General features: G+C 43.3%; 1 protein-coding gene across 3 annotated transcripts in view; it reads left to right on the forward strand.

The window, feature by feature from the left end:
* The window catches only part of ARHGAP6 (Rho GTPase activating protein 6), a 461,625-nt gene that overhangs the window by 212,910 nt on the left and 222,701 nt on the right, over positions 1–26,014 (forward strand). The window contains exon 1 of one of the 3 annotated variants that reach the window (XM_065580668.1): positions 7,938–8,447. The exons of 1 other annotated variant lie outside the window; for it this stretch is intronic. Coding sequence is in view for 1 of the 2 variants with exons in the window: in XM_042840152.2 (XP_042696086.1) it covers positions 8,403–8,447 (45 nt within the window). In the remaining variant the exon portion in view is untranslated. Of the gene's footprint in view, positions 1–7,937; positions 8,448–26,014 lie in introns of those variants that run through there. One more of the 3 variants, XM_042840152.2, reaches the window with a different exon arrangement.

A 26,014-nucleotide genomic window follows, 5' to 3' on the forward strand; every position in this document is an offset into this window, starting at 1 on the left:
CTCCTAACTACAGGTGATATTTATCTCAATATTTTCTCCCTGGGAAATCTGTTTGTACATTCTTCACCTGGAAACAGTATTATTGTTATATCTGTTTACACATGGAAGGCTCCTACACATCCCTTGAATTTATAACAGGATTTCCCCTTTCTGCAAGCAAAGTCATCAAATGGTTTCCAAAGTGGGGACAATTTGGAGATTTAACACAAAAAAGATCAGACAGTATTTATTTACAGCCTGCACATGTACCACTGTTGGCAGAATAAGGTACTTAGGCATTGTATTAGAATAAGGCGGGGTTTCTCAAACTGGGGGTCAGGACCCCTCAGGGGATCGCAAGGATATAACATGGGGGGTCGTGAGCTGTCAGCCTCCACCACAAATCCCGTTTTGCCTCCAGCATGTATAATGGTGTTAAATATATTTTAAAAGTGTTTTTAATTTATAAGGTGAGGGGGTCACACTCAGAGGCTCACTATGTGAAAGGGGTCACCAGCAGAAAAGTTTGAGAACCACTGGAATAAGGTAACAGCAAAGGTGAGAGGAGGACATCAGGGAAGGAAATACATGACAGAGTTCTGACTCCTTAGGGCTCTCGAGGATATTTGGATGTGTGTCCGTATCCCCCAGGCAGCTTTGAAAGTCTCAGTCTGGAAGTTACTTCTTGGCCTCAGCTGCTATTTTGCTTCCATATACTTTGGGCATTTTTATTTTATTATTTATTTGTTCATTGTTCTCAGCTTCTTCCTGACTTAAATGTTGCATTTTAGATTGATTCCCTCAGTGACTAAACTGAATGCAACCTGAAGTAAAGAATCCAAAAAGGAAAAAGCTGAAGGCCTGATTCTGCCATTCATACTCATATGGAGCAGTCCTTTGCCCCGCAAGTAGTCTCATTAATTTCAATGGGACCTTTTGTGGAGTAAAGTATGCCTCAATGTAAAGATGGCAAATTCAGGCTTATTATTTGCATTGCTGTATTCAAGATTTTTTTTCTTATCAAATGAAACTTGGCTAATGTAATTAGCACTCAAAGAAAATCCCTTTAGCTCTACTCCTAACATCTGACCTTGATCTAATCAAGGGTGGTTTGGAACTCCAACTGAAAATATGAGAGAGAATTTTGACTGGCAACCTTTGTCATATTGTCAAAATGAAGCTGAAATATTTCACAAATTCTCATTGAGAAGTTATTATTCAAAGAGTTAAAAACTAAAAAAAAGCTACTAGAAGGCAAAACGAAACAAAACAAAAACAAAAAATCCCACACCCCTAAACCCTGGATTTTTGCAAGTGGACTGTAAATTACTGAAAATAAATTCCTTGAATATTCCAGAAACAAAAAGGAACTGAAGTACACACATGCATGTGCATCAACCCTACTTAATTTTCTTGTTAATCTGTGTTTCTTTTCAGTTTTCAAAAATGAACAATTTACAGTGACTTACAAGATAAAAGCTAAATTCAAGTTAGAATGCAATGCACAAAATACATGGTACTGTGATTTCTTGACTCAGAAGATATTTAGAAATTTGAGTTTAAAGATTTTCATAGTGACATTTCACAGATTCAGGATTACGGGAACATTATGCAAACAAATAGGAATGTGAAATAATGTAACTTTATTTTGGAATACAAGTCTGCTAAATTAAATTTCTTTGCCAAACCTACCGATGACAATTTTTATCATCACACAGAGGGCAACATACACTGATTTACAAATACAAGAGTTTTATGGTCTGTTAGATGGAAAAATAGGGATGTAGTTACTGAATGTAAATATATGGGGGTGAAATTCTAGTGCTATTGAACTCAATGGAAACACTCCCATTCACTATATTAGGGCTAGGATTTTACCTGTGATGTTCTCATATGTTGACTGTTCTTTATGCTGAATGGTTGTAGACTTAAATTAGTAATTTGGGGTCTTACCTTGCACACTTGGCTCACATATGACCAGACTGCTTGGCCTTTATGGGTGTGCAAAGGGTGCAAAGTGCCTTTCTGCACTTTGTACATGGGCCAAGTAATGACCAGGTTACAATATCAGTGTCTGTGTTTGAGGATGCATAGAGCTTGCTCTATTTCTGTTTACCTGGGGAAGCTCAGTGCTGCCCCTCCGTGCACTGCTCTAGAACCTGTGCAGTGCTGAAATAAATTGTACTCCCTCAGGTGGTGTGGCAACATGGGCAGTGTGTATAAGAGGCCTGGGGAGGCTAAGCCTCCCCAAAATAAAAGAGGCTGGCCATGCAGGGGGCAAATGCTGGATGAGGCATGGGGCACCTTCCTTTGGAGGCGTGCCAGCAGGGCTGGCTCCAGGCACTAGCTTACTAAGCAGGTGCGTGGGGCGGCCACTTCGGAGAGGGGCGGCACGTCCAGCTGTTCGGCGGCAATTCGGCAGACGGTCCCTCACGCCTGCTCGGAGCTAAGGACCTCCCGCCGAATTGCCACCACAGATTGCTTTTTTCTTTAGTTTTGGTTTTTTGTTTGGCTGCTTGGGGCGGCCAAAACCCTGGAGCCGGCCCTGCGTGCCAGCCTGCCACCTTTGCACCCTGTAGGAGCGCTGGAAACTCCCTAGACATGGGGGGGGATCACCGATGCCCAGATTCTAGCTCCGCCTGCGCTCTACCCTCAGTCAACCCTGAGGCCCCACCCTCACTCTGCCTCTTTCCCTGAGGCCATTGTTTGGGGAGGTTGCACAGGACTGGGAGACTGGGCATGTTTGGGCACTGCACAGAACAGGGGGCCTGGGCGTGTTTGGGATGCATAAACCACAACCCCCAGGCAACGCGAGCCCAACAAGCCAGTGGAGTGTTTCCCCCGTGCAGTGCCCCGGGAGATGGTGGGGGAAAGACTCTGCAAGGGCATAAATGGAGGCGGATTGAAGAGGGGATCACAGAGTATCAGGTTACATGACTGTCTAGCACTCACTCCCCAACCCAACACCCCCATGCTATGCCCCTATGTTGTGATTGAGAGAGCACCTCCAGGGATGAGATGATGCTTTACTCTCCATAGCTGTTGAGTCCTTGACATCTGCATAGTATTGGTGGATTTGGTGATGTAGGTACATGTTTATTAAGAACTAGATGGAAACCACCAATGCATTTCACATGGGCCAGCACATAAACTGTAATTCTTTACAAAGAAATAGATTGTTAAAAACAAAGGATTTCTGAAGCATTACCCATAAATATTGATCTCTAACTTGCTAAAATTGCATTTTAATTCTTTAAGTTTTTGAGTTACATGACCATTATCTTTGAGCTCTCTTCCTTTTGCGGAATGTACATACACTGTAAGTAAGTTTGGTTAGAAGAGAAATGTGGCAATGCCCTGAGGAAGGAATAGGCAGACAGTATCACTCCTGAGCACTGTCCAGCAAGCAAAAAAGAAGCTTCTGGTCACCCTCCAAGATATGGAATTAGTTTTTTGATGACACAGGAGAGGTATATAGCAAGTGAAGGGATTGTACACGGAGAAAATGACATAGAATGCTTTACACTTGTTGGGTGCCTTTCACCTGAGGATCCCACTAGTGAGTGTTACAGCCCATATTTTAGAGATGGAGCAAAAAAAGTCATTGAGTAAGCCTAATACATTTGCTCAAAGTCACACAGTGAGAGTTGGGAGAAGAACCAAGAGGTCCTGAGCCCTATTTACTGCTCTGAGGACTAAATCACATTACCTCCACAATAGAAAGATAGAGTGGGTCTGAGAACTACCCTCTGACCTCATTTAGTGTGGCCTCTTAAGCCCTGAGTCACTCACTGCCTAGAGGAGGCATGCACCTTAGTCAGAAGGACAATGAAGGAGGGAGAGTTGATTATGTCTAAGCAGCTCAGTCACACCTCCACAATTTCACAATTTCACATGCAAATGTGTGGTTGCTTAACTTCTGGTTAAGAGCATTACTGTTCTGAGATAGCACTAGGGTGACAGTTAAATATTAAAAAACAACCCAGTAGCCCTAATGCTCGGCTCTAAAAACTCAATTAGTGGTTTGAATTACCTAATAGCTTCAAAAGTGCTATCTTGAAGCAAACAAGACTCAGTTAGGCCTGGTCTAGCGTGACCAGACAGCAAGTGTGAAAAATTGGGACGTGAGTGGTGGGTAATAGGAGCCTATATAAGAAAAAGACCATAATATCAGGACTGTCCCTATAAAATCGGGACATCTGGTCACCCTAGCCTGGTCTATACTACCGGGGGGGGGAGGGGGTGTCGATGTAAGATACGCAACTTCAGCTGCGGGAATACCGTAGCTGAAGTTGCCGTACTTTATTCCGACTTACCTCCCGTCCTCATGGCATGGGATCAATGGCGGCGGCTCCCCCGTCGACTCCGCTACCGCCGCTCGCTCCGATGGAGTTCCGGAGTCGACGGGGAGCGCGTTTGGGGATCGATATATCGCATTTCGACGAGACACAATATATCGATCCCCGATAAATCGATTGCTACCCGTCTGGATGTACCCTGAAATTCTATTCAGTCTTCACTGCTGTTGTCAACAGTATAGCAATGGGTGGGAGAGGAGAGGTGAAAGTTCTACTGATGTGCTCGGATGTTTTCAGTCCCCAAGCAACCACTGGAGCTGCTTAACAGAGTGGTCCAAGGAAACAACTGCAGCGGTATCATCGGATGTTTAAATAATAATAAGCAGCAGAATGTCTGTAGAATACTATGGAAATGATTTATTTCATATTATCCAGCTAACATGTTATTTCACTTTTTTTTTAATTTTTGTTGTTGATTGGGCCAGTTTGAAGAGTGTCTTCAGGGATCTACCTTTCCTATCCTGGTCCAATATTAGGACAAGCTGAACTAGGGGGCACGGACACATGAAACATTGCATATTTCTATAGGATATCTAATTTTTGGATAGGAGGCCAGAATGAAGGCAAATATAGGAGGGATGGGGCAGAATCAGAAAAGAGATACAGAAAGGAAGGGAAAGGCCTACATCAATCCCACTGTGGCTACTGCAAAAAGTCCATCATTCTATGTTAGCAGTGAAATGGCTTATTTTACTCCCACAATAATGACTTTGCTCTGGAAATTTAGGGTACATCTACACTACGAGAGTAGTTCGATTTTTCTTAAATCGAATTAGTGGAACCGATATTGCAAAGTCGAACGTGTGTATCCACACTAAGAACAGTAATTCGACTTTGTGAGTCCACACTAACGGGGCAAGCGTCGACATTGGAAGCGGTGCACTGTGGGCAACTATCCCACAGTTCCCGCAGTCCCTGCTGCTCATTGGAATTCTGGGTCGAGCCCCCAGTGCCTGCTGGGGAAAAAAATGTGTTGAGGGTGGTTTTGGGTAACTGTCATCATTCAACTGTCACTCCTGCCCTCCTTCCCTGAAAGCGCCGGCGGGCAATCAGTTCGCGCACTTGTCTGATGAGTGACAGCGCGGACGCCACAGCACTGCGAGCATGGAGCCTGCTGCGACCATCGCTGCAGTTATGGCCGTTGTCAACACCTCGCACCTTATCATCCACCTTTTTCAGAGGCAGATGCAGAGAAATCTGGCAAGGAGGCTACGGCAGCGCGGTCAGGACATTAAGTCTGAGAGTGGCACAGATCTCTCGCAAAGCACGGGACCCCGCACCGTGGACATCATGGTGGCAATGGGTCATGTTGATGCTGTGGAACGGTGATTCTGGGCCCGGGAAACAAGCACAGACTGGTGGGACCACATAGTGCTGCAGGTCTGGGATGAATCACAGTGGCTGCGAAACTTTCGTATGCGTAAGGGAACTTTCCTGGAACTTTGTGAGTTGCTGTCCCCTGCCCTGAAGCGCAAGGACACCCAGATGCGAGCAGCCCTGACTGTCCAGAAATGAGTGGCCATAGCCCTCTAGAAGCTTGCAACGCCAGACAGCTACCGGTCAGTTGCAAACCACTTTGGCCTGGGCAAATCTACCGTGGGGGTTGCTGTGATGCAAGTAGCCAACGCAATCGTTGAGCTACTGCTCTCAAAGGTAGTGACCCTGGGACCCTTTTTTGGTTGGCTGACTGTTCCAGGAATATACTGCCGCGGGGGAGCTGCCACGGGGGGGCGTCTCAGGGCGGGGGCGGGGAGCTGCCACAGGGCTTGGGGAGGGCACAAGATGAAGGTTTCGCCTAGGGCGCAAAACATCCTTGCACTGGCCCTGACTGTCTGCCAGAAACAAAGCTGTTGAAGACCACCTCCCCCCTCACGTCAACTTTGTTACAGATCCTTTTCTCATGATAATTTAAAAATATAATCTGAGTTATGAAGATGGGAGATCTATAACTGGAACCTTTTGAGTACTGTAGATAACCTCTAGAACACAGTATACCAGTTTAATAGATTAATATGTTTAGCATGTATTTTGAGTCATTTTATTAAATGATTTCATGTTAAAATGCCATTTTAAAAGATTATTCCTTTCCCAAGATTTACATTCTACCTTTGGGTTATGGTCAGTGAAATTCCTTGATAATCTGCCCTATTCCATTGTGGTATGCAGTGTTATTGTAGTCATGTCAGTCCCAGGATATTAGTGAGACAAGGTGGGTGAGGTAATATCTTTTTTCGTTTAAAAAATCTTTCATTTATTTTTTTTCTTCAGGTTTGAGACCTGAAGAACTGTGTGTAGCTCAAAAGCCTGTCTCTGTCACCAACAGAAGTTGGTCCAATAAAAGATATGGCCTCACCCACCTTGTGTGTAGTCGTGGCTCCAGTGCTGGAAGAGAGCTCTCCCAGCGCTGTAATAAAGCCACCTCTGCAAGGGGAGTAGCTACCAGTGCGACTCCCAGCGCTGTAGCACTATCTACACTGTCACTTTACAGCGCTGAAACTTGCATCGCTCAGGGAGGTGTTTTTTCACACCCGTGAGCAAAGAAAGGTTCAGTGCTGTAAGTGGCAGTGTAGACAAGGCCTTCTTGTGAGCATATATGAGATCTGGTAAATCCTGTTTACAGATAGACTTAGCAGAATTCAATTTTCATTTTTATATGATTTAGATGGATAATATCAATGTTTATTTTTAAGCATTTTTATTTAATTATCAGTTGAAATTTTCAGAGTTGCGGGAAGTTATGGAGGTGAAAATAATTATTTAATGACAGTAGACACTGAGATTCAAAAAGCTAAAGTATTATAATCATTAAAACACAAATTGTCAATATCATATGTCCAATTTTTAGCCTTAAATCAAATTCTAAGTTCTCAAGCAGCATTTTTCTTACCTTGCCTATATATACATTTTGATTATCGATGGAAATATTCTTTGTTTTGTGTGTGTATGGTGAAACTGACATTTACTGATAAAAATCTAATCCTTCTAAGCCTAGATATTGTAAATTACATGGCACTAGGGCATGGGCACTCCTTCAGTTACAATTGTGGGTTAAAACAACGAGGAGTCCTTGTGGCACCTTAGAGACTAACAAATTTATTTGGGCATAAGCTTTCGTGGGCTAAAACCCAGTTGTTTTTGCTGATAAACACAGCTACCACTCTGAAAATTGTGGGCGAGTTGCTCTTAAAACTAATACTTCCAAAGTTTTAGAATAGGCCCCCAGTTGGGATTTCCAGAGTCCTGATTTCTAGGAGAAAGTCTGACTGTCACTCCCCTTTAAACACTGTTTGCTGGATGGAGTTCAGGCAGATGTGCCCTCATGCAAATACAAGTTGAACTGGAAGCAGATGCTTCTGGCGTCTGGCTGGGGACTGTCTGAGTTGGGTCTCACCTGGCTGGTTCCCCCCCTGTAATGTGCCTTCTCTTGCGCCTGCTGAATCCTGCATCGCCAAACCCTTTCTCTTGCCCCCCTCGCGCTGCTGTAGCAAGGAGGCATCTTTTCCCGGGCTCCAGCCTTCCCCCCACGGCGCCCGCTCCCAAGGTAGCAGGGCCTGCTAGGACTGAGCCTTCGGCTGAGGGAGGGAGGGAGACAGGCAGGGAGCTTTCTCGGGCGCTCCTTGCCCCATGGCTTAATGTGCTCCCGCTGGCTGGGAGTCCCGGGCTCGGGGCTGTCTTGCACCCCCCGCTTCTTTCTCAGGTGTAGGCGGGCGCAGCCCCGCCTGCTCCCGCCCCTCCGGCCGAGCCCCGGGGGGAGGCCCGGCTGCCGGGTCAGAGCGGAGCTGCTTTCTTGCTAAGCCCGGCGTGCGGAAGGACTCAACCCCCGCCCCCCTCCGGCTGCGCTGGGACCGCCGCGGCTCCTCCTGCTCCGCCGGGACCAAGCGGGGCCGGCCGGAGGAGAAGGGGCGGGAGCGCGGCAAGAAGTTGCAGGCGGCTCTGCAGGATGGTGCCAGAGGCTGCGGGGTTGGAGCCCGCGGGCGCTGCTGCTGCCAGGGCGCTGTGAAGGGGCGGCGAGGGCCAGCCGCGCTCGCCTGCTGCGGCCGCCGTGGGGGGTGACTGTCCCCAGCCATGGGAGACTCGGTGTTTAACGAGAAGCCGGCGCTTTACTACGCGGTGAGTGGATGCCCCGAGTAAGGCTGGGGCTGCAGCCGGGGTGCAGAGGGGCCGGGGGGGGGATGCGCTGAGGGGTTCCCGTAATTAGTGCGCGGGCCCCCCTCTGGCAGGGACTTTGCCCGAGTCCCGCAGGGAGCTGCCTGGGCTGCGGAGTCCCGGGCTGGGCGCGCCGCCCCTCACGCCTGTAGCATCGCTCCCGGCACCGGGGCGGGCGGGGGAAGGGCCTTTGAGGCCGTCGGTGGAAGAGGAAGGCGCCGCCTCTCCCGCCAATGCTAGCGGTAACTGAGCAGCCATGCACCTGGCTCCGTCCGAGCCCGTCAGTGCCCCCCGTGGCCTCTCGGCGAGTGCTTCACCCCGCGTGGGGCTCTCTGCGGGGCCGGCCGGCTGCCTCCCCCTCGCCAGAAACTTGCCAACCCCTCCACGCGGGCAAGGACGGGTCTGCGGCTGCTGGGCTGCAAGAGCAGCGTCTGGAGCCAGAGTGGGGAAATGGGGCGAGCCTGGGGGGATGAGGCTGCTCGGCTGAGTGCCCGGTGGCTGGGCGCGTGGGACTGGTCCCTTTCCTCCTTAATCCGCTCACTCCCTTGGGCAAACAGGCTGGAAGAACAGGGACAAAACTGCACCGGCTCCTCTCCAGTTCCTAATGATCTGCGAGGGGTCAGGAAGTAGGACCAGTGTTTGCTTGGACAGTGGATAGTCGGGGAGGTTTTTTTAAGGCATTTCTTTTCATACGAATGCACTTAAAAAGGGGGTTGTGGTTGTTGCATCTGGGTGTGGCGTTCCATGGGATCCCTCAAGGTTTCCTCTGTCTTTCCTCCTCTATGAGAGGCCGGCACTGTATGTAACAGGACTGGAGTTTGTCAGCTCTCGTGTCTGCCAAGAATAAAGTGCAGGGAAGGGAGGATGCATCTCTTTAGAACTATTGTGGCTGTTACTTAGAAAGGAAACCAGCAGAAAGCATTACTTACTAAGGGATTTGGTTGTGAGAATTATGTAAATGGGCTGTACCACGACAGGCACTCAGATAGCATGATGATGGGGGTACAGTATAAGAACTTAAATAGGTTAAAATACTAAAGATTTTTCTTTGTATGAGGGGTAACACTGCCTTTTTTGAGGAGAGGGTGAGATGTCGTTATTCTTAAAATTAACACAAGGAAGTTTTTAAAAGCTAGCTTTGTGAATACAATATGCACAAGCCAAAACCAGTTCATTTCTTTTTGTAAGGCAACTTTTAGAACTGGGCTGTTCTTGCATAATGTTCTTTAAAGAAGTGATGCGACTCTTCATCACAGTTACATTGGCATTTTGTCCTTTTTCCCTAACAAGTTGAATGGAAGAACAAATTGCCAGTACTTGAAGTCATTTTCAGTTACTGATTCTTTTGCTGTTTCTCCGGCATTTTATGTGATAAGACCATTTTGTATCATTTACTTTACAAGAGCTGAACACTTGAGAAACCACTTCCTTTTTACTAGCCTTATTAGGAACATTTTCTCTGTTGTTTGGGTGAAAAAAGCAACTGTCTCCACTCTGTTTATTGCCTGAAGCCATATGCAAAAGTTAGAATTATTAAGAACATGCTCACATTTACACTGGTGTAAATCAGGAATAATTCTATTGCAGTTAGTAGAGTCACATACATGTAAATCATGTATAAGTGACAGCAACATTGGGCTTGTAACTTTTATCAGTATTGGAATTTAGCTGCTTGGAAAACTAGGGACACCCTCTTCCATGTAGTCTGATGTCCAATCCTGAGACAAGCAACAGAGGGTCCTGTGGCACCTTTGAGACTGACAGCGTGGGTAAGAACCTCACTTCTTCAGATGCAAGTAACAAGCAACGGAGGGTCCTGTGGCACCTTTGAGACTAACAGCGTGGGTAAGAACCTCACTTCTTCAGATGCAAGTAATGCATTACTTGCATCTGAAGAAGTGAGGTTCTTACCCACGCTGTTAGTCTCAAAGGTGCCACAGGACCCCCTGTTGCTTTTTACAGATTCAGACTAACACGGCTACCCCTCTGATACTTGAATCCTGAGACAGAACGTGGCACCTTGAACTACTAGGGCTCATCCCCCACATTGCCATTATACAACTTTTAGGTTGGACATTTTTTAAATGAAAACTTCAAGTGAACATTCAGGAGTGAAGTAGTGTTTGCATCTTTCTTCAGTTACATACTTTTATACTGAGTGTGGGGTTCTGAAAATATTTTCATACCCACTCAACCATAGTATTGCTCCGTCACAGATAGTACTTAGTAAACTCAGCTAATGAAGAAGATTCTAAAAGCCGGTTGCTTCTGTATGAATATTTTTAATCTATTCCAGCTCTCTGTAGTGGTAATAAATCCGCTGAACTATTCGTTACTGTCAGTAAATGAGCAGTCCCTTTGAAAATCTGATATTTCACTTTTTTCTTTGCTTTTACATCTTTGGTTGAGATAACTGTATATATAGTACTTGTTTACCATGCTACATAGAGGGTCCTATTTGTTTAGTGGGACAATTGCCCCACTAATATTTGGAGAAGTTTCTCAAACTGACACAAAGTTTATAGAGACTAGGTGGGTGAGGTAATATCTTGTATTGGGCCAACTTCTGTATAAAATAAAAGATATTAGCTCAGCCCACCTGGTTTCTCTAATATCCTGGGACTAACACAGCTCCAACGACACTGCATACACAAAATTTGTCACATACTACAACTTCTGTTGCTTCCTGTGATCATGTTTGTAAGCCCACCATGAAGCTACCAGCTCAACCATGTTTCTCTTGGTTTTCCACTAGTTCATCTTCATGGCAGCAGTCAGCTGACATAAAGTTCAGGTCTGCTGTCATGCAAAGAAGCAAGCTCCATGATCAGCCACATCAGAAAAGTGGCAAGAACGACAACTGTTGTAATTGTGCTGTTTTGTTTGAATTATTCTGCATCATGGTAGAGGAGAAAATGTAATTATAAAAATAAAGTTAACATCAATAAATTAATCAAATTTCCCTTTAAAAGGCCTAATGTTTAATTGAGCTATATTGTCTGCATGAAAAATGCAAAGGAGGGATAACAGTTTGATAGCAAGATTTAGATCCTGATCCAGCAAAGCACGTTTGCATGTGCTTAACTTTAAGCCTGTGAATAGTAGTTGACTTCAGGGGTTTTACATTAAGCACATGCTTAAGTATTTTGTTGGATTGAGGCCTTAACCACTACTATTTGAATGTCACTTATTGCTCTTTCTTTTAATTTTAAATAGTTGTGTGGACTTAAATAAAAAAGCAAGTTCTTGGATTATCTTGATGATGATATGAAATAAAAATTGTGCTCTTACAGTATTGTTTAGCCACAAATATTTATTATTGGACTATATAACAATATTTCTGTTTTTTATTAGGACTGTTTACTTACGTGCCATTCTTTAAAAAATAAAAGGGAATAAAATAACATATAGAATACCATTGTAACTCACAAAGTTCATGATCTATTTCTAAGCATCTGCTAGGTATAAAAATGTAACCTTAGTGCTGTTGTCCATAAAGAATCAGGTGTAACTATTTAGCTGAAACTAATATTATAATATGGAAAGTGGAATTGCCTTCTCGGATCACATGACTGTTACCGGGTTTGATCCTACTCCCTTTGAAGTTGGTGGGAATTTTGCTATTGATTTCATTGGGAGCAAGATTGCCAACTATTTTCTTATTTCACAGCTATGCTTTGAATTAAATGCTGGAGCCTTATCACTGAAAAAACACTTCAACTGGCGAACAGTTTATTCCTGTCAACTATTTGGAACATCTTTTTTTTTTTAAAGTCAGCTAATGGGAAATTTTGATGTTTCAATCAGAATGGTTTTTCTTCCACAATTGTTCTAACATTCAGCCCGTTTTCTTGTTTTAACTTAATTCCATTATTGCCTCCTAACTATATAATTTGGACCACCCCAAATAATTCCTCTCCCTAGTTGGTGTTTACATCATTGCAGTATTGTAAATACTTGAAGATGCTTATTTCGCCTTGCCAGTTGCCATCTAGCCAAGTAGGATGCTTTAATCTTTCTTCCCAAGCCAGTCCCATTAATCATCTTTGTTATTCTCTGCTGAATCCCCTCTTATTTAATAATTTCTTTCTGGTATTGAGGAGGTTTAGAGCTAAATACAGTGTTCCAGGTGCTGTTTCACAAGAGCTGAATAAAGGGGGATTGTCACTGATATGGGATGGGAGGCTTCTGCCTAATCATTCTTAAATTTATATTAACTTTTGAAATCTTAATAGCAATTTAAAAAAATGCTACAGCTCCATGTTTTTTATCTTAAATACTTATTAAGCAGCATTATAATATTTACATTATTTTTAAAAGGTCATTGCCAACTTGAAATCTAGTCAATTAAAGGTGATTTAAAAGTAGTTTCAGGCACTATACCTGTTTGTAAGTTCCTGTGATGGGGGGGATGGGTATAAATCCCTCCAATGGGCCAGGGTCTAGCCTGAATACAGTGACTTAAATCAGCCCTGCCCTGAGACATATGCCAGAAGTGGCCAGCCTGGAGGGAGAGGCTGGAGTTATCAGGAGGGACAAGAGATAAAAGGGGAAGGCAGGCCTTGGATGTGTCTGCCCTGACCAGCAAAACTCCCACTGTTCAACTAGTTGGGAGGGAGGGAGAGAGAGAGGGAGCGAGCGCGCTCTCTCTCACCCTGAGGAAAAGAGAGTCTAGTTATTTCATTGTGGGTTTTTTTGAGGAAAAGAAGGTTGTTGTTGTTGTTTTAGCAATAGTCAGGGACATGTCCTTCTTTCTGGCCCAGTCTTTGGTCAATTGACACTCAACTGCTGTGGCACCTTCACAGACTCTCTGGTAATTTTTGTGCTTTTAAATATTTCTCTCTCCTGTTGCTGTGTACAGGGGAGACTGACTATGCACACAGTGCTTTCCAAAAAAGTGTGATATTTAAGTTAGAAGGATCCTTTAAAACTAAGAGCTAGGACAATAAAAATCCATGGTTGAGGAAAATTGAAGTACTTAAGAATTTATTTTTGCAGAATCCTAGACTTTTTAAATAGAGTTGTTCGTACTTCGGGTTTGAAGGTATGCTATCTGATGTCTTGTGTCTGAAGCCGTTAACAGATTGAAACAATAGAACTGTGTGCTACAAATATCTCCCCTTTATTTCAATGGTTATAGTAAGTCCCAAGTGTCATTTATCTTAGTGGAAGGATAACTTTGAACCTTCTTTTTTTTTAAAAATAGTAGCAATTTCTTCAGTTACTCAAATAATCAAAGGAGTATTCAATTGTTTTCACATTGCTGTTTCAAATTAATATAATTTCAGGATACGAGGAATATTTTCAGCTACATTACATGAGCAAATTAGCTAGCCCAATTAGCAACAGTTTTTCTGGGCCCGAGCATCTAGTTTTTACAGATTAACCAATCCTATTGTCTGAAAAAGTGTGGGTTGTTTGTTTTCTGGAGAAAAATGATAGATCATGATTTGAGATTATTATTGAGCCCAGTCTTGCATTCTTCACTTGGTGGCAGAATTCCCATTGACTACAGTGATTCACATTACAAAATCATAAGAATTTGGGAAGTGGCTTTTCTGTTAAGCTTTTTAAAAAAACAAACAAACAAACAAAAAACATTGTGCCACTCAGCAATGAACCCTATGTCAAGCTTAGAATGATATTTATGGACACTGAAGTCTATTCATGTTTCATTGATCATGGAAATTTTCAGTGACTGACCATTGAGAAGCCAGGTTGAAAGAAGGAGAGGTCTCCTCTATTGTAGAGAGCAGAATAAAATCCTGTCAAGTATCAAAGGGGTAGCCGTGTTAGTCTGGATCTGTAAAAGTAGCAAAGAGTCCTGTGGCACCTTATAGACTAACAGGCGTATAGGAGCATGAGCTTTCGTGGGTGAATACCCACTTCTTCGGATGCATGACATGCCACAGGACTCTTTGCTGAATAAAATCCTGTGTGTGGCACAAGCTCTTAGAAATTTTCAGAGTGAAAGTACAATTCAGTTCAAGTTAGTTAATATTTGTACCATACGGTGAAAATGCTAAGTAGTCTTGGCTCTGAACATGCCCATGTGTATGAATTTTGTACCTCTTGTGGTACACACCTGTGCATGTGTTTTGCCTGCTTTAACCTCTCAGTGACTCTCCTATCCTTTTCTTGGCTAACGAACCTTTGGTTGGTTTACTGTGGAATTGGCTACCAGCGTTGTCTTTGGTGTGGGATCTAGAGTGCCAATTAATCTGGGGTGAGTAACTGGTCTCTTGGTACTGGGAACAGCCTTGTGTGGTGTGATGTTTGGTTTGAATCACCTTTTATCGCAAGGTCCAGTTTGTCTGGGTGGCAGGCTGGACTGGAGAGTCAAGGGTGACTCCATGGTGGGACTGGTACAGTGATCCAGGAGTTCACGTTTGTTACTGGCTTGGTGAAATCTAATTATGGAACACACCACCTGTTTTGGATATCTGCCCTGTTTTCTGGCAGTCTGCCCTGAGGTGGGCACTCAGTCATGGGCCGCTCCAGACAGTGTGACAAAGGAAACTCAGTATAGTTAATCTCTAATAGATTTGTCCAACCTGCATTAACACAGCTGCTGTGTGAATGAACTTTAAAGCACAGTGTTGTGGAAGTCTGTGCAAGTAGCAGATTCTTACGCAGTTGGTCAGTAGCAGGCTTAGTCCTGGAAGGAAAGTTGGCCTTGTAGATAATGCACAGGCCGGGGAACTGAGAAATCTCGGTTCTATTCCAGGCTTTGCCACACATTCCGCATATAACTCTGGACAAGTCACTTACCTTTCTGTGCCTCAGTTTTCCTGTGAACATACTTCCTTGCCTCAAGGAGTTGTTTTTGTGGATTAACGCATTAATGCTTGGGAGGTGCTCAGATACTAAGGTGATGTGACAGAAATAAAAATAATAGACTCTGTGGGTTTGGTGTTTATCTAACAGTTTGGTTCAGATTTTTTCCTCTGGAACTCGACAACTTTCTAAATCTGCATCTGGGTCAGCAGTGCCTGCCCAGAAATCAGGCACGAGCTGCGACCTTTTTGTTGTTTAGTTTTTGCATTTCTTTCAGCCTGGAGAATGAAGTTATTCACTCTTATGACGATCGGTGCCATAGAAGTATTTAAATAGTCAGTGCAATTTTTCTTTGTTGTTAGTTGCTGGTTATTTTCACTTTCTGAGCCCTGGTCTACCCTACAATTTAATGTTGGTATAATTAGGTCTCTTAGGGGTGTGGAAAATCCACACACCTGAGCAACATAGTTATCTGACCTAATCCCCAGTGTAGACATCGCTACCGCCTCTCGGGGAGGTAGAGAACCTATGCCAATGGGAGAAGCTCTCCTGTCGTCGGCATAGGTAGCATCTTCACTAAGCACTCCAGTGCAGCTATGATGTTGCAGATCTGTAAGGCTACGTCTACACTGTGCACCTTACAACGGCGCGGCTCTGCCACTGCAGCTGCGCCATTGTAAAGTGCGCTGTGTAGCCACTCTTTATTGCCAGGAGAGAGCTCTCCTGGCGTCAAAATAAAACCACCTCCAACGAGGGGCGGTAGCTTCATCCCTGGGAGCGTGGCTCCCACCGACGCTGTCCACACTGGTGCTTTTCGACGCTAAAACTTTTGTCGTTCAGGGGTGTGTTTTTTTCACACCACGAGTGATGAAAGTGCCAGTGTAGACAAAGCCTAAGTGTAGACAAACCCCTAGTCTCATGCTTTATTAACACAATGCTGCAATGCATGCATTGCATAGACTGCAGGGGAATATTTTTATAAATTCCAACAGAAATAAATATTTTATACACACACACACTCTATATATAAAGTCAGGATGCATTTTTTGTTGTTGCAGCTTTTGAAAAAGCTTATTTCTACAAAATCTTCTTTTTGAGTCAAAATAGACCTGACAGTATCCCCTTAAGAAACAAACCAATTCTATTTGATATGCTTAGCTAAGTCTCTTGAAGACTTCAATTTCATAGTTTGTGTTTCCTCAGTTTTGACTACCAATATACCTCTGGTTGTTATCCATTGCTTAGTGTCCTCCATGGAAATACAGTTCACTTCTTGTGTTTGAATTCAATACCCGTTTCCATAGTGATGGCCCAGCTGAACTTTTAATGGGTCGATGAGGTACATTTAGAGTTCATGTTTCGTGTTGTTCATCGTTTTCTAAAGGTATTTAAGGATACAAGGATGGAAATAAAAGTGCTTCATCTATCCAGGGAATACAGAAGGTGCGCATGCAATGTACTCATCACAAAAGGAATAAAAAATCCTTTATAAAGCGAAGTCTGGCAGACACATCCGTGTTGTTAGTGTTCACGAGTTCTATGGGAGTGTCACCTCCAAAAGCTCCCATGGGGAAGAGCCTGTGCCTTATCGGGATTAACTGGTTTAAAAAAGAAAAATAAGAACTGTTTTCTTAGTAATGATTGCTATGTAAAACTTTATCAACCATACACAATAAAAAGGATTTCCTGCATATATTTTGTATTAAATCAAAAAAGAGGGTGTTAGAAAGTGCTGATGTGAAAATGGATACTAAAGAAGTCGTTTTTTATAGATTGCCTCTAACAATTCTACAGTACTACAATGTGAATTAAGTTTATTGCGGTTGTATGAGAAGTGTAGGTGTCTGTTATAACTATACAAAATGGAGTTTGGTGTTGCTCCAAACGTGTATCTTTGCATTTTTGTAACAATTGTCTGAGTCCTACCTTAGAAGTGATACCAGGAGCCTATGCTATCTGACACTTCATGACCCACTTGATTTGTTTGTTCTTAAAGATTATTTTGTATGTTGCTTTGTTTGTTTTGGAATGTGCTAACTTTGTAGAGTCTGAGCCTGATTATGATGTCAGTTACTTTGGTGTAAAACCAGATTAGTTCTGTTGACTTCAGTATCTCTGAAAAGCAGGCTAGATCAGTTGGTGCCTAAATATGGATTCAGGCACATAACTTCAGGTGCCTGAATTCTGTATATGTCATACCCAATTATATACTGCAGGATGGATTTACATAGGCATAACAGATATCAATCTAGTATAATTTTACTGATCAACTTGTAATTAATACAAACTATCATCAATATTGACTTCAGTGGCAGTCGATTAGAACTTCTGAAATTAAGCACTTGAATAAATGTCTAAATATGGATTGAGGCACCAAACTTCTGGCACCCAAGTTTGAAAATTTTGGCCTGAATGTTTACATTTCTGAAAGTGTGCAGTATTCTTGCAGAACACACAAATCCTGACATGTATTATTTTGCAATACATGGAAATGTGATATTTTTCAAGTTTGTATTTAAAAGGCACATTGTGAAGAGTTGTCAGGATACATTGTTAAATTTGATTTATCAAGCCTGAATAAAACTGAATAGAGAGTCTAAAATTTTTTTCTTTTCCCCCATCAGCGTAGACAAATCCCTGATAATGTACAACACACCCTTTATACCCTCATCCCTGAGTACATCTCCATGTCAATGCAGGCTGGACCCTTTTTTTACGTGAACAGAGCAGTCTTTTAAAAAAATTTTTCTAGTCCATTTTGTAAATTGTGCGTAATAGTTTGGTATTTAAACACATTTTAAAGTGAAAACAGAATCTGAAGACGAAAACTTGAGAGAGAAATATTAAGCTGATTAAAGGCACTTGGGATATGTTAATGCATTTACATGGAAAAACAACCCATTGGGACCTTGAGAACTATAGCCCCATCTAGTCCATCCCTTGTCTTGCCAAGATATGTTGTAGGTCTTTGAATGGATATTCAGGACAACTTTAAATTCTGTAATGCTAGCCGCTCCTTCAGTTTGCCAAAAGAAACAATCTCATGTCCCAGTGACCCTCTGGGTGAAACAACCTGACTTCTTGCCTTTCATTTATACCATGACCTTAAATGTTTCCTTGTTTTCTCTGTGGTAAATGGTTCACCTCCTATATCATATCACACTGCCATTAGTATTTGTACAATTAAATTTCCCTTTAGTGGATGCTTCATTTTGAGCTTTGGAAGCTTTCCTGCAAAAACTAGGTTTAAATAACAAATGATTTATTTTAGAGCAAAGTGTAAGTACTGGGGAAGTGGCCACATAATTAATGAGGTTTTGTATGTTTGCCAGCAGAGTTTGGTGTGAGTGGTTGGGGAAGCCCCTTCACTAGTTATGTTCCTTCCTCTCTCAGACATGCCAAAGTGTGGTATTGTGTATTTACTTTTTCTCATTGAGGGCTTTCGTATCCAGCTTCCATAGGATTCCAGCTTGTCATCACCCCTTATTAAGTGAATACAAATAGATACTAGGGGAGACTGTGATGTGATTTGGCCTGCACTGTCACCAGTATGTATATATGTCAGAATGACAACTTATGAATATCACAGTTCCTGTGCTCTTCACTGCGCCTAGCAAAAATAGGGATGGAAGATGGGAGCAAACTGGCTTAGGTTCAACCCAAATAAGAAGGAAACTATTCTAAGTAAGAAGTATCTAAAACACTGAAAGGCTGACAAAGGAGGTGCTGTTGTCATCATGAATAGGTCGGAATATGAACAAGAGGCTGCTAGGCAGCTCTCCAACACCACATTCTACAAGCCATTACCCTCTGATCCCACTGAGGGTTACCAAAAGAAACTACACCATCTACTCAAGAAACTCCCTGAAAAAGCACAAGAGCAAATCCACACAGACACACCCCTAGAAACCCAAGCAGGGGTATTCTATCTGCTACCCAAGATTCATAAGCCTGGAAATCCTGGATGCCCCATCATCTCAGGCATTGGCACCCTGACAGCAGGATTGTCTGGCTATGTAGACTCCCTCCTCAGGCCCTACGCTACCAGCACTCCTAGCTATCTTCGAAACACCACTGACTTCCTGAGGAAACTACAGTCAATTAGTGATCTTCCTGAAAACACCATCCTAGTCACTATGGATGTAGAAGCCCTCTACACCAACATTCCACACAAAGATGGACTACAAGCCATCAGGAACAGTATCCCTGATATTGTCACGGCAAACCTGGTGGCTGAACTTTGTCCTCACCCATAACTATTTCACATTTGGGGACAATGTGTATCAGCGGCACTGCTATGGGTAACCGCATGGCCCCACAGTATGCCAACATTTTTATGGCTGACTTAGAACAATGCTTCCTCAGCTCTCGTCCCCTAACGCCCCTACTCTACTTGCGCTACATTGATGACATCTTCATCATCTGGACCCATGGAAAAGAAGCCCTTGAGGAATTCCATCATGATTTCAACAATTTCCACCCCACCATCAACCTCAGCCTGGACCAGTCCACACAAGAGATCCACTTCCTGGACACTACAGTACTAATAAATGATGGCCACATAAACACCACCCTATACCAGAAACCTACTGACCGCTGTACTTACCTACTTGCTTCCAGCTTTCATCCAGATCACACCACTTGATCCATTGTCTACAGACAAGCTCTACGATACAATCGCATTTGCTCCAACCCCTCAGACAGAGACAAACGCCTACAAGATCTCTATCAAGCATTTTTACAACTACAATACCCACCTGCTGAAGTGAAGAAACAGATTGACAGAGCCAGAAGAGTACCCAGAAGTCACTGACTACAGGACAGGCCCAACAAAGAAAGTAGCAGAACACCACTAGCCATCACCTTCAGCCCCCAACTAAAATCTCTCCAGCAGATCATCAAGGATCTACAACCTATCCTGAAGGATGATCCCTCACTCTCACAGATCTTGGGAGACAGGCTAGTCTTTGCTTACAGATAGCCGACAAACCTGAAGCAAATACTCACCAGCAACCACACACCACACAACAAAAACACTAACCCAGGAACCTATCCTTGCAACAAAGCCCGTTGCCAACTCCGTCCACATATCTATTCAGGGGATACTATCATAGGACCTAATCACATCAGCCACACTATCAGAGGCTCATTCACCTGCACAGCTACCAATGTGATATATGCCATCATGTGCCAGCAATGCCTCTCTGCCATGTACATTGGCCAAACCGGACAGTCTCTATGTAAAAGAATAAATGGACACAAATCAGACGTCAAGAATTATAACATTCAAAAACACTTCAATCTCCCTGGCCACTCGATTACAGACCTAAAAGTCGCAATGTTACAACAACAAAACTTCAAAAACGGACTCCAACAAGAGACTGCTGAATTGGAATTAATTTGCAAATTGGACACCATTAAATTAGGCTTGAATAAAGACTGGGAGTGGATGGGCCATTACACAAAGTAAAATTATTTCCCCATGCTTATTCCCTCCCCCCCAGTTCCTCACATCTCCTTGTCAATTGCTGGAAATGGGCCATTTTCATTACCACTACAAACAGTTCTTTTTCTCTCCTGCTGATAATAGCTCACCTTAACTGATCACTCTCCTTATAGTGTGTATGGTAACACCCATTGTTTCATGTTCTCTCTGTGTGTATGTATATGTATGTGTGTGTGTGTGTGTGTGTATATATATGTGTGTATATATATGTGTGTATATATATATATATCTTCCTACTGTATTTTCCATTACATGCATCGGATGAAGTGGGCTGTAGCCCAAGAAAGCTTATGCTCAAATAAATTTGTAAGTCTCTAAGGTGCCACAAGTTCTCCTGTTCTTTTTGCTGAACAAGGGTTGTGAGCTGCTCAGATATGGAGAATTCAGAAGCACGTGGCTATCAGGTATATACCATTTCAGTGCAGGCATGATACTTGTTAACGTAGTTTGCAGTATCAGGATAATTTTGGATTAATTCCTGCTCCTAGATTCTTATCAGACAGCTGTGTCATGCAGTCCCTCTTTCCATTTTTTGGCTTAGAAGCAGCAACCATTCCTTTCTAATAAAGACCTTTCCACATTGATCTATGCCCTTGTAATCTCAAGGCTAAATTGCTGCAATGCTGCCTGCTTGGGCCTACCCACGAAAAACACCTGGAAGCTTCTGCTAGTACAGAATGTAGTGCTACACAACACTTGTACTTTGCATTGACCACACACACACACACTTTATATATACACAATATACACACACACAGTTCTTCAAATCGAGATCCCATATGTTGATTTGTATTGGCCGATTCATAAAGAAAGGCCTCATAGAAGTTACAACATGCCCTGAAGGGATGCCAGGCCAGAATGTAGTCCTACCTTCGTAGAATCATGGTATCATAGAAATGTAGGGCTGAAAGGGACCTCAAGAGTTCATTAAGTCCCGTTCCCTGAGCTGAGGCAGGACCAAGTAAACCTACACATCCCTGACAATTGTTTGGCCAACATGTTCTTAAACTCCAATAATAGGGATTCCATAGCCTCTCTTGGAAGCTTCTTCCAGAGCTCAGCTATCCTTGTACACCTCTACTCCGATATAAAGCTGTCCTCGGGAGCCAAAAAATCGTACTGTGTTATATCGAACTTGCTATGATCCGCCAGAGTGCGCAGCCCTGCCCCCCGGAGCACTGCTTTACCGCGTTATATCCGAATTTGTGCTATATTGGGTTGCGTTACATTAGGGTAGAGCTGTAGTTAGAAAGTTTTTCCTAACATCTAACTTAAATGTCCCTTGTTGTGGAGTAAGCCCATTACTACTTGTCCGACCTTCAGTGGATATAGAGAACAATTTATCACCGTCCGTTTTATAACAACCCTGAACGTATTTGAAGACTATTATCAGGTCCCTTCTCAGTCATCTTTTCTAAAGACTAAACAAGCCCAGTTTTCTCCCCCCCCCCACCTTTCCTCATAGGTCGTATTTTCTAAGCCTTGTATCGTTTTCAGCTGAGGCCCCACAGTGCCACGTAGAGTAGAACAATTACCTCCTATGTCTTACATATGACACTGCTGTTAATACACTACAGAATAATATTAGCCTTTTTCACAACTGCATCACATTGACTCATATTTAATTTGTGATCCACCATAATTCCCAGATCCTTTTCATCATTACTACTAACTAGATAGTTATTCCCCATTTTGTAGTTGTTCATTTCATTTTTTTCCCCTGCCTCAGTGTAGTAATTTTGCATTTGTTTTTATTGAATGTAACTTTGTTGATTTCAGATCAATTCTCCAATTTGTCAAGGTCATTTTGAATTCTAATCCTGTCCTCCAAAGCGCTTGGAAACCCCTTCCAGCTTGGTGTCATCCACAAATTTCATAAGCATACTCTCCACTTCAATAATGAAAATATTACACTGGACCCCATACAGCACTGGACTGATTAGCACTGGACCCCATACAGACAACTAGGAGTCAACTAGTTGCATCCATCCAGTTTGACAGTGAATCGTTGATAAATTACTCTTTGTGTACAGTCTTTAAACCGGTTGTGCACCCACCTTATGCTAATTTCATTTAGACACTTCCCTAGTTTCCTTGTGAGAGTGTCATATGGGACTGTGTCAAAAGCTTTATTGAAATCAAGATACATCACATCTGCAATTCCCCCTCTCCTTCTCCCACCCCCCCCATTAGGACAATAACCCTGTCAAAGAAGGAAATTTAATTGGTTTGGTATGATTAGTTCTTGACAAATGCATGCTGTCTATTCCTTATATCCCTATTGTCTTCTATGTGCTTACAAATTAATTGGATAATAATACCTTCCTTTCTTGCTAGTGAGGATCCATGCTAATAAGAAGTTGATTTAGGAAAAGAGAAACTTACAATTGTGTGTTTGTCTGTTTTTACATCTTATCTACGTATGTAATCTAATGCACTGTAATACATATTTGAGTTCATTTTGATGCTATGTTTGTGATGTGCCTTTATTTCTTGTTTGTTGGAAATATTTCTCTTGAGGTTATCCACAAGATTACCCAGTGACCACATTATGATTGGTCTGCAAGTAATGGCAGTTGCATAGCCACCACCACATCGGAAAGAGATACCAAGCTGAATGGTCCCTGGAGAGTATAACAGTTAGAAAGCTCTTTCTTGTTAGAAGGTATTTAAATTGTCTTGTTGAGAGCAAATTGTGTAATTCATTTTGCAGCATTCCACTTGTAAAGGACAATGGAGGGAAAAACTACTGTTTATCTTCAGTTACTTATATTATCTTTTTGACAATATAGAAGCTTATGAGGTGCTTAGACAAAACTAGATTTGTCAGTATAATGCCTGATTGTAATTTCTAAGGGTATGTCTACATTACAAAATTAGGTTGATTTTTATAGAAGTCAGTTTTTTAGAATTCAATTTTATACAGTCTATTGTGTATGTCCACACTAAGTGCATTAAGTCGGCGGAGTGCGTCCTCACTACCTCGGCTAGCATCGACTTGCAGAGCGGTGCACTGTGGGTAGCTATCCCACAGTTCCCGCAGTCTCCGCTGCCCATTGGAATTCTGGGTTAAGCTCCCAATGCCTGATGGGGCAAAAACTTTGTCACGGGTGGTTTTGGGTACATGTCATCAGGCCCCCCTCCCTCCCTCCTTCCGTGAAAGCAACGGCAGACAATCATTTCACGCCTTTTTTTCCGGGGTCCCGTCCGCCGGACCCGCTCAGCCCGCTGCCTGCCTGGATGATCAGAACCCCACGCAGGCAGTGGGCTGAGCCGCTTCCAGTCTGGGGCTCCATCCGCTCAGCCCCGCTCAGCTGGGAGACCTCGGTGAGGTCGATCGGGGTGCCTGGACAGACATGGCTATCCTCCTCTTAGAGCAGCGAATGGGAGTGACTCCAGGTCATTCTCTTCTTTAAGTTTCGTCTCATGGAGATTCAGTCCTGCCTGGAATATCATGTGACCTGGAGGCTGCTCTCCCAGCCGGCAGCACCGCGGGGTTGCGCCTACCCCAGCCTGTTCCTTGCTCCCATGGCTCATGAAGTCTGGACAGTAGTAAGGAGCAGTTCAACTTGTGGAATGACAAATCCAGAACGAAGGATTGCACTCTATGGGCCACGTTAAGATTATTTCAGAGTTCTAGATAGCATTTAGTCCCTATAAAAGGCTTCATGAAAATTTTCCCCTGTCCCTAACAAAAATGTTAATTTATCAGAGCAGCTGAAAGGGTAAGGAACCTGGGACTATAACTTAGAGAGCTTCCATATTATTTAACTCATAATTGATATAATTCAAAGTAAAATTTCACAGCGCGGTCTGTTCTAATACTAAAAATGCAGGAGGGGAGTCAGAAAAAGGAACAGTGACCTGTTTCCGTTTGGCTTCGAACCAGGGACGTTTCATGTGAATGTGATAACCACTACACTACGGGGCTTCTCTTTTTTTGCCACAGACTTTGCTGAATGCACAGGAATGTTTTCTCTACCTACCTAATGCAATCTCTATATCTATGGCCTTCCTGCTCTCAAAGCGGTCATGCCCCCGCCCAAGGCTGACATAGCGCGGAGTGCATGTGACACAGCGACCTGGCTCGGGCAGGATCGCTAGTGAGGCATGATACTTTTGCCGTTAAGCAAACACAGCAATTCTTTCCTGGCCTCTGCCACTGAATGCCTCCATGCATTACGCTGTGCCCTATCAGTGCAGGAGAACTGCATGAGCTTGGAAAACAGGTCATCGCATGTGTGTTTTTTTTTCGCCTTCTAATCTGCGATAACCACAGGGGCGGAGATGATAGGGGGAGCGGAGAAACATTCTGGGGGGACTGCATGGTCACCTGTGTTGCTGAGTTCACCACGCTGGCCAAACAGGAAATGAAATTCAAAAGTTCCCGGGGCTTTTATTGTGTATTTGGCTAGTGCATCTGAGTTCAAAGGAAGGGGTAGGGACGGTTTTATGGCCTGCAGCATGCAGGGGGTCAGACCAGATGATCATAATGGTCCCTTCTGACCTTAAAGTCTATGAGTCTATGAGTCAAAGTGCTGTCCAGAGCACTCTGGAATAGCTCCTGGAGGCCAATACAGTCTAATTGCGTCCACACTACCCCAAATTAGACCCAGCGATGTCGATTTCAGCACTAATCCCCTCGTCGGGGAGGAGTACAGAAATCGATTTTTAAGAGCCCTTTAAGTCGACAAAAATGGCTTCGTCGTGTGGACAGGTGCAGGGTTAAATTGATCTAACTCTGCTAAATTCGACCTAAACTTGTAGTGTAGACCAGGGCAAAGTACATGTAATATTTTAACTCCGCTCTGGGTTTTGTGAAATTCTTTTCCCTACAATCCTTCTTCCTTTAAGTACAAGTATCTCATTTATAGTGTATTTAACCCTATGTGTATTTAACACCATTTAAAAAAATGGTGGTAGCTGCAGAAGTAGTTAAGCTAAAAGGGACACTTACATTGTCTACTGAGAATAGACAACTACATCACCCAGGTGAAAACACTTATACCTAAGATGTACTGGTAGGGGTACAGTAGGTATTATAATATAACTAAGTATACTTGTGTCAACTGTTCCACTGTTGAATAGACATACATTGCCTTATTTCGGGTCCCACAGCGTCACATAATCAACAGTCAGCTCCATTGCATTACAGTCAGCACTTAGCACAATGGGGGACAGGTGCGTGACTGGGGTTCCTAGGTGCTACGGTAATACACATAGTTAATAATAATCATAATACTCACTA

The sequence above is a fragment of the Chrysemys picta genome, chromosome 1, assembly GCF_011386835.1.
Source record: "Chrysemys picta bellii isolate R12L10 chromosome 1, ASM1138683v2, whole genome shotgun sequence".
Classification (NCBI taxonomy): domain Eukaryota; kingdom Metazoa; phylum Chordata; order Testudines; family Emydidae; genus Chrysemys; species Chrysemys picta.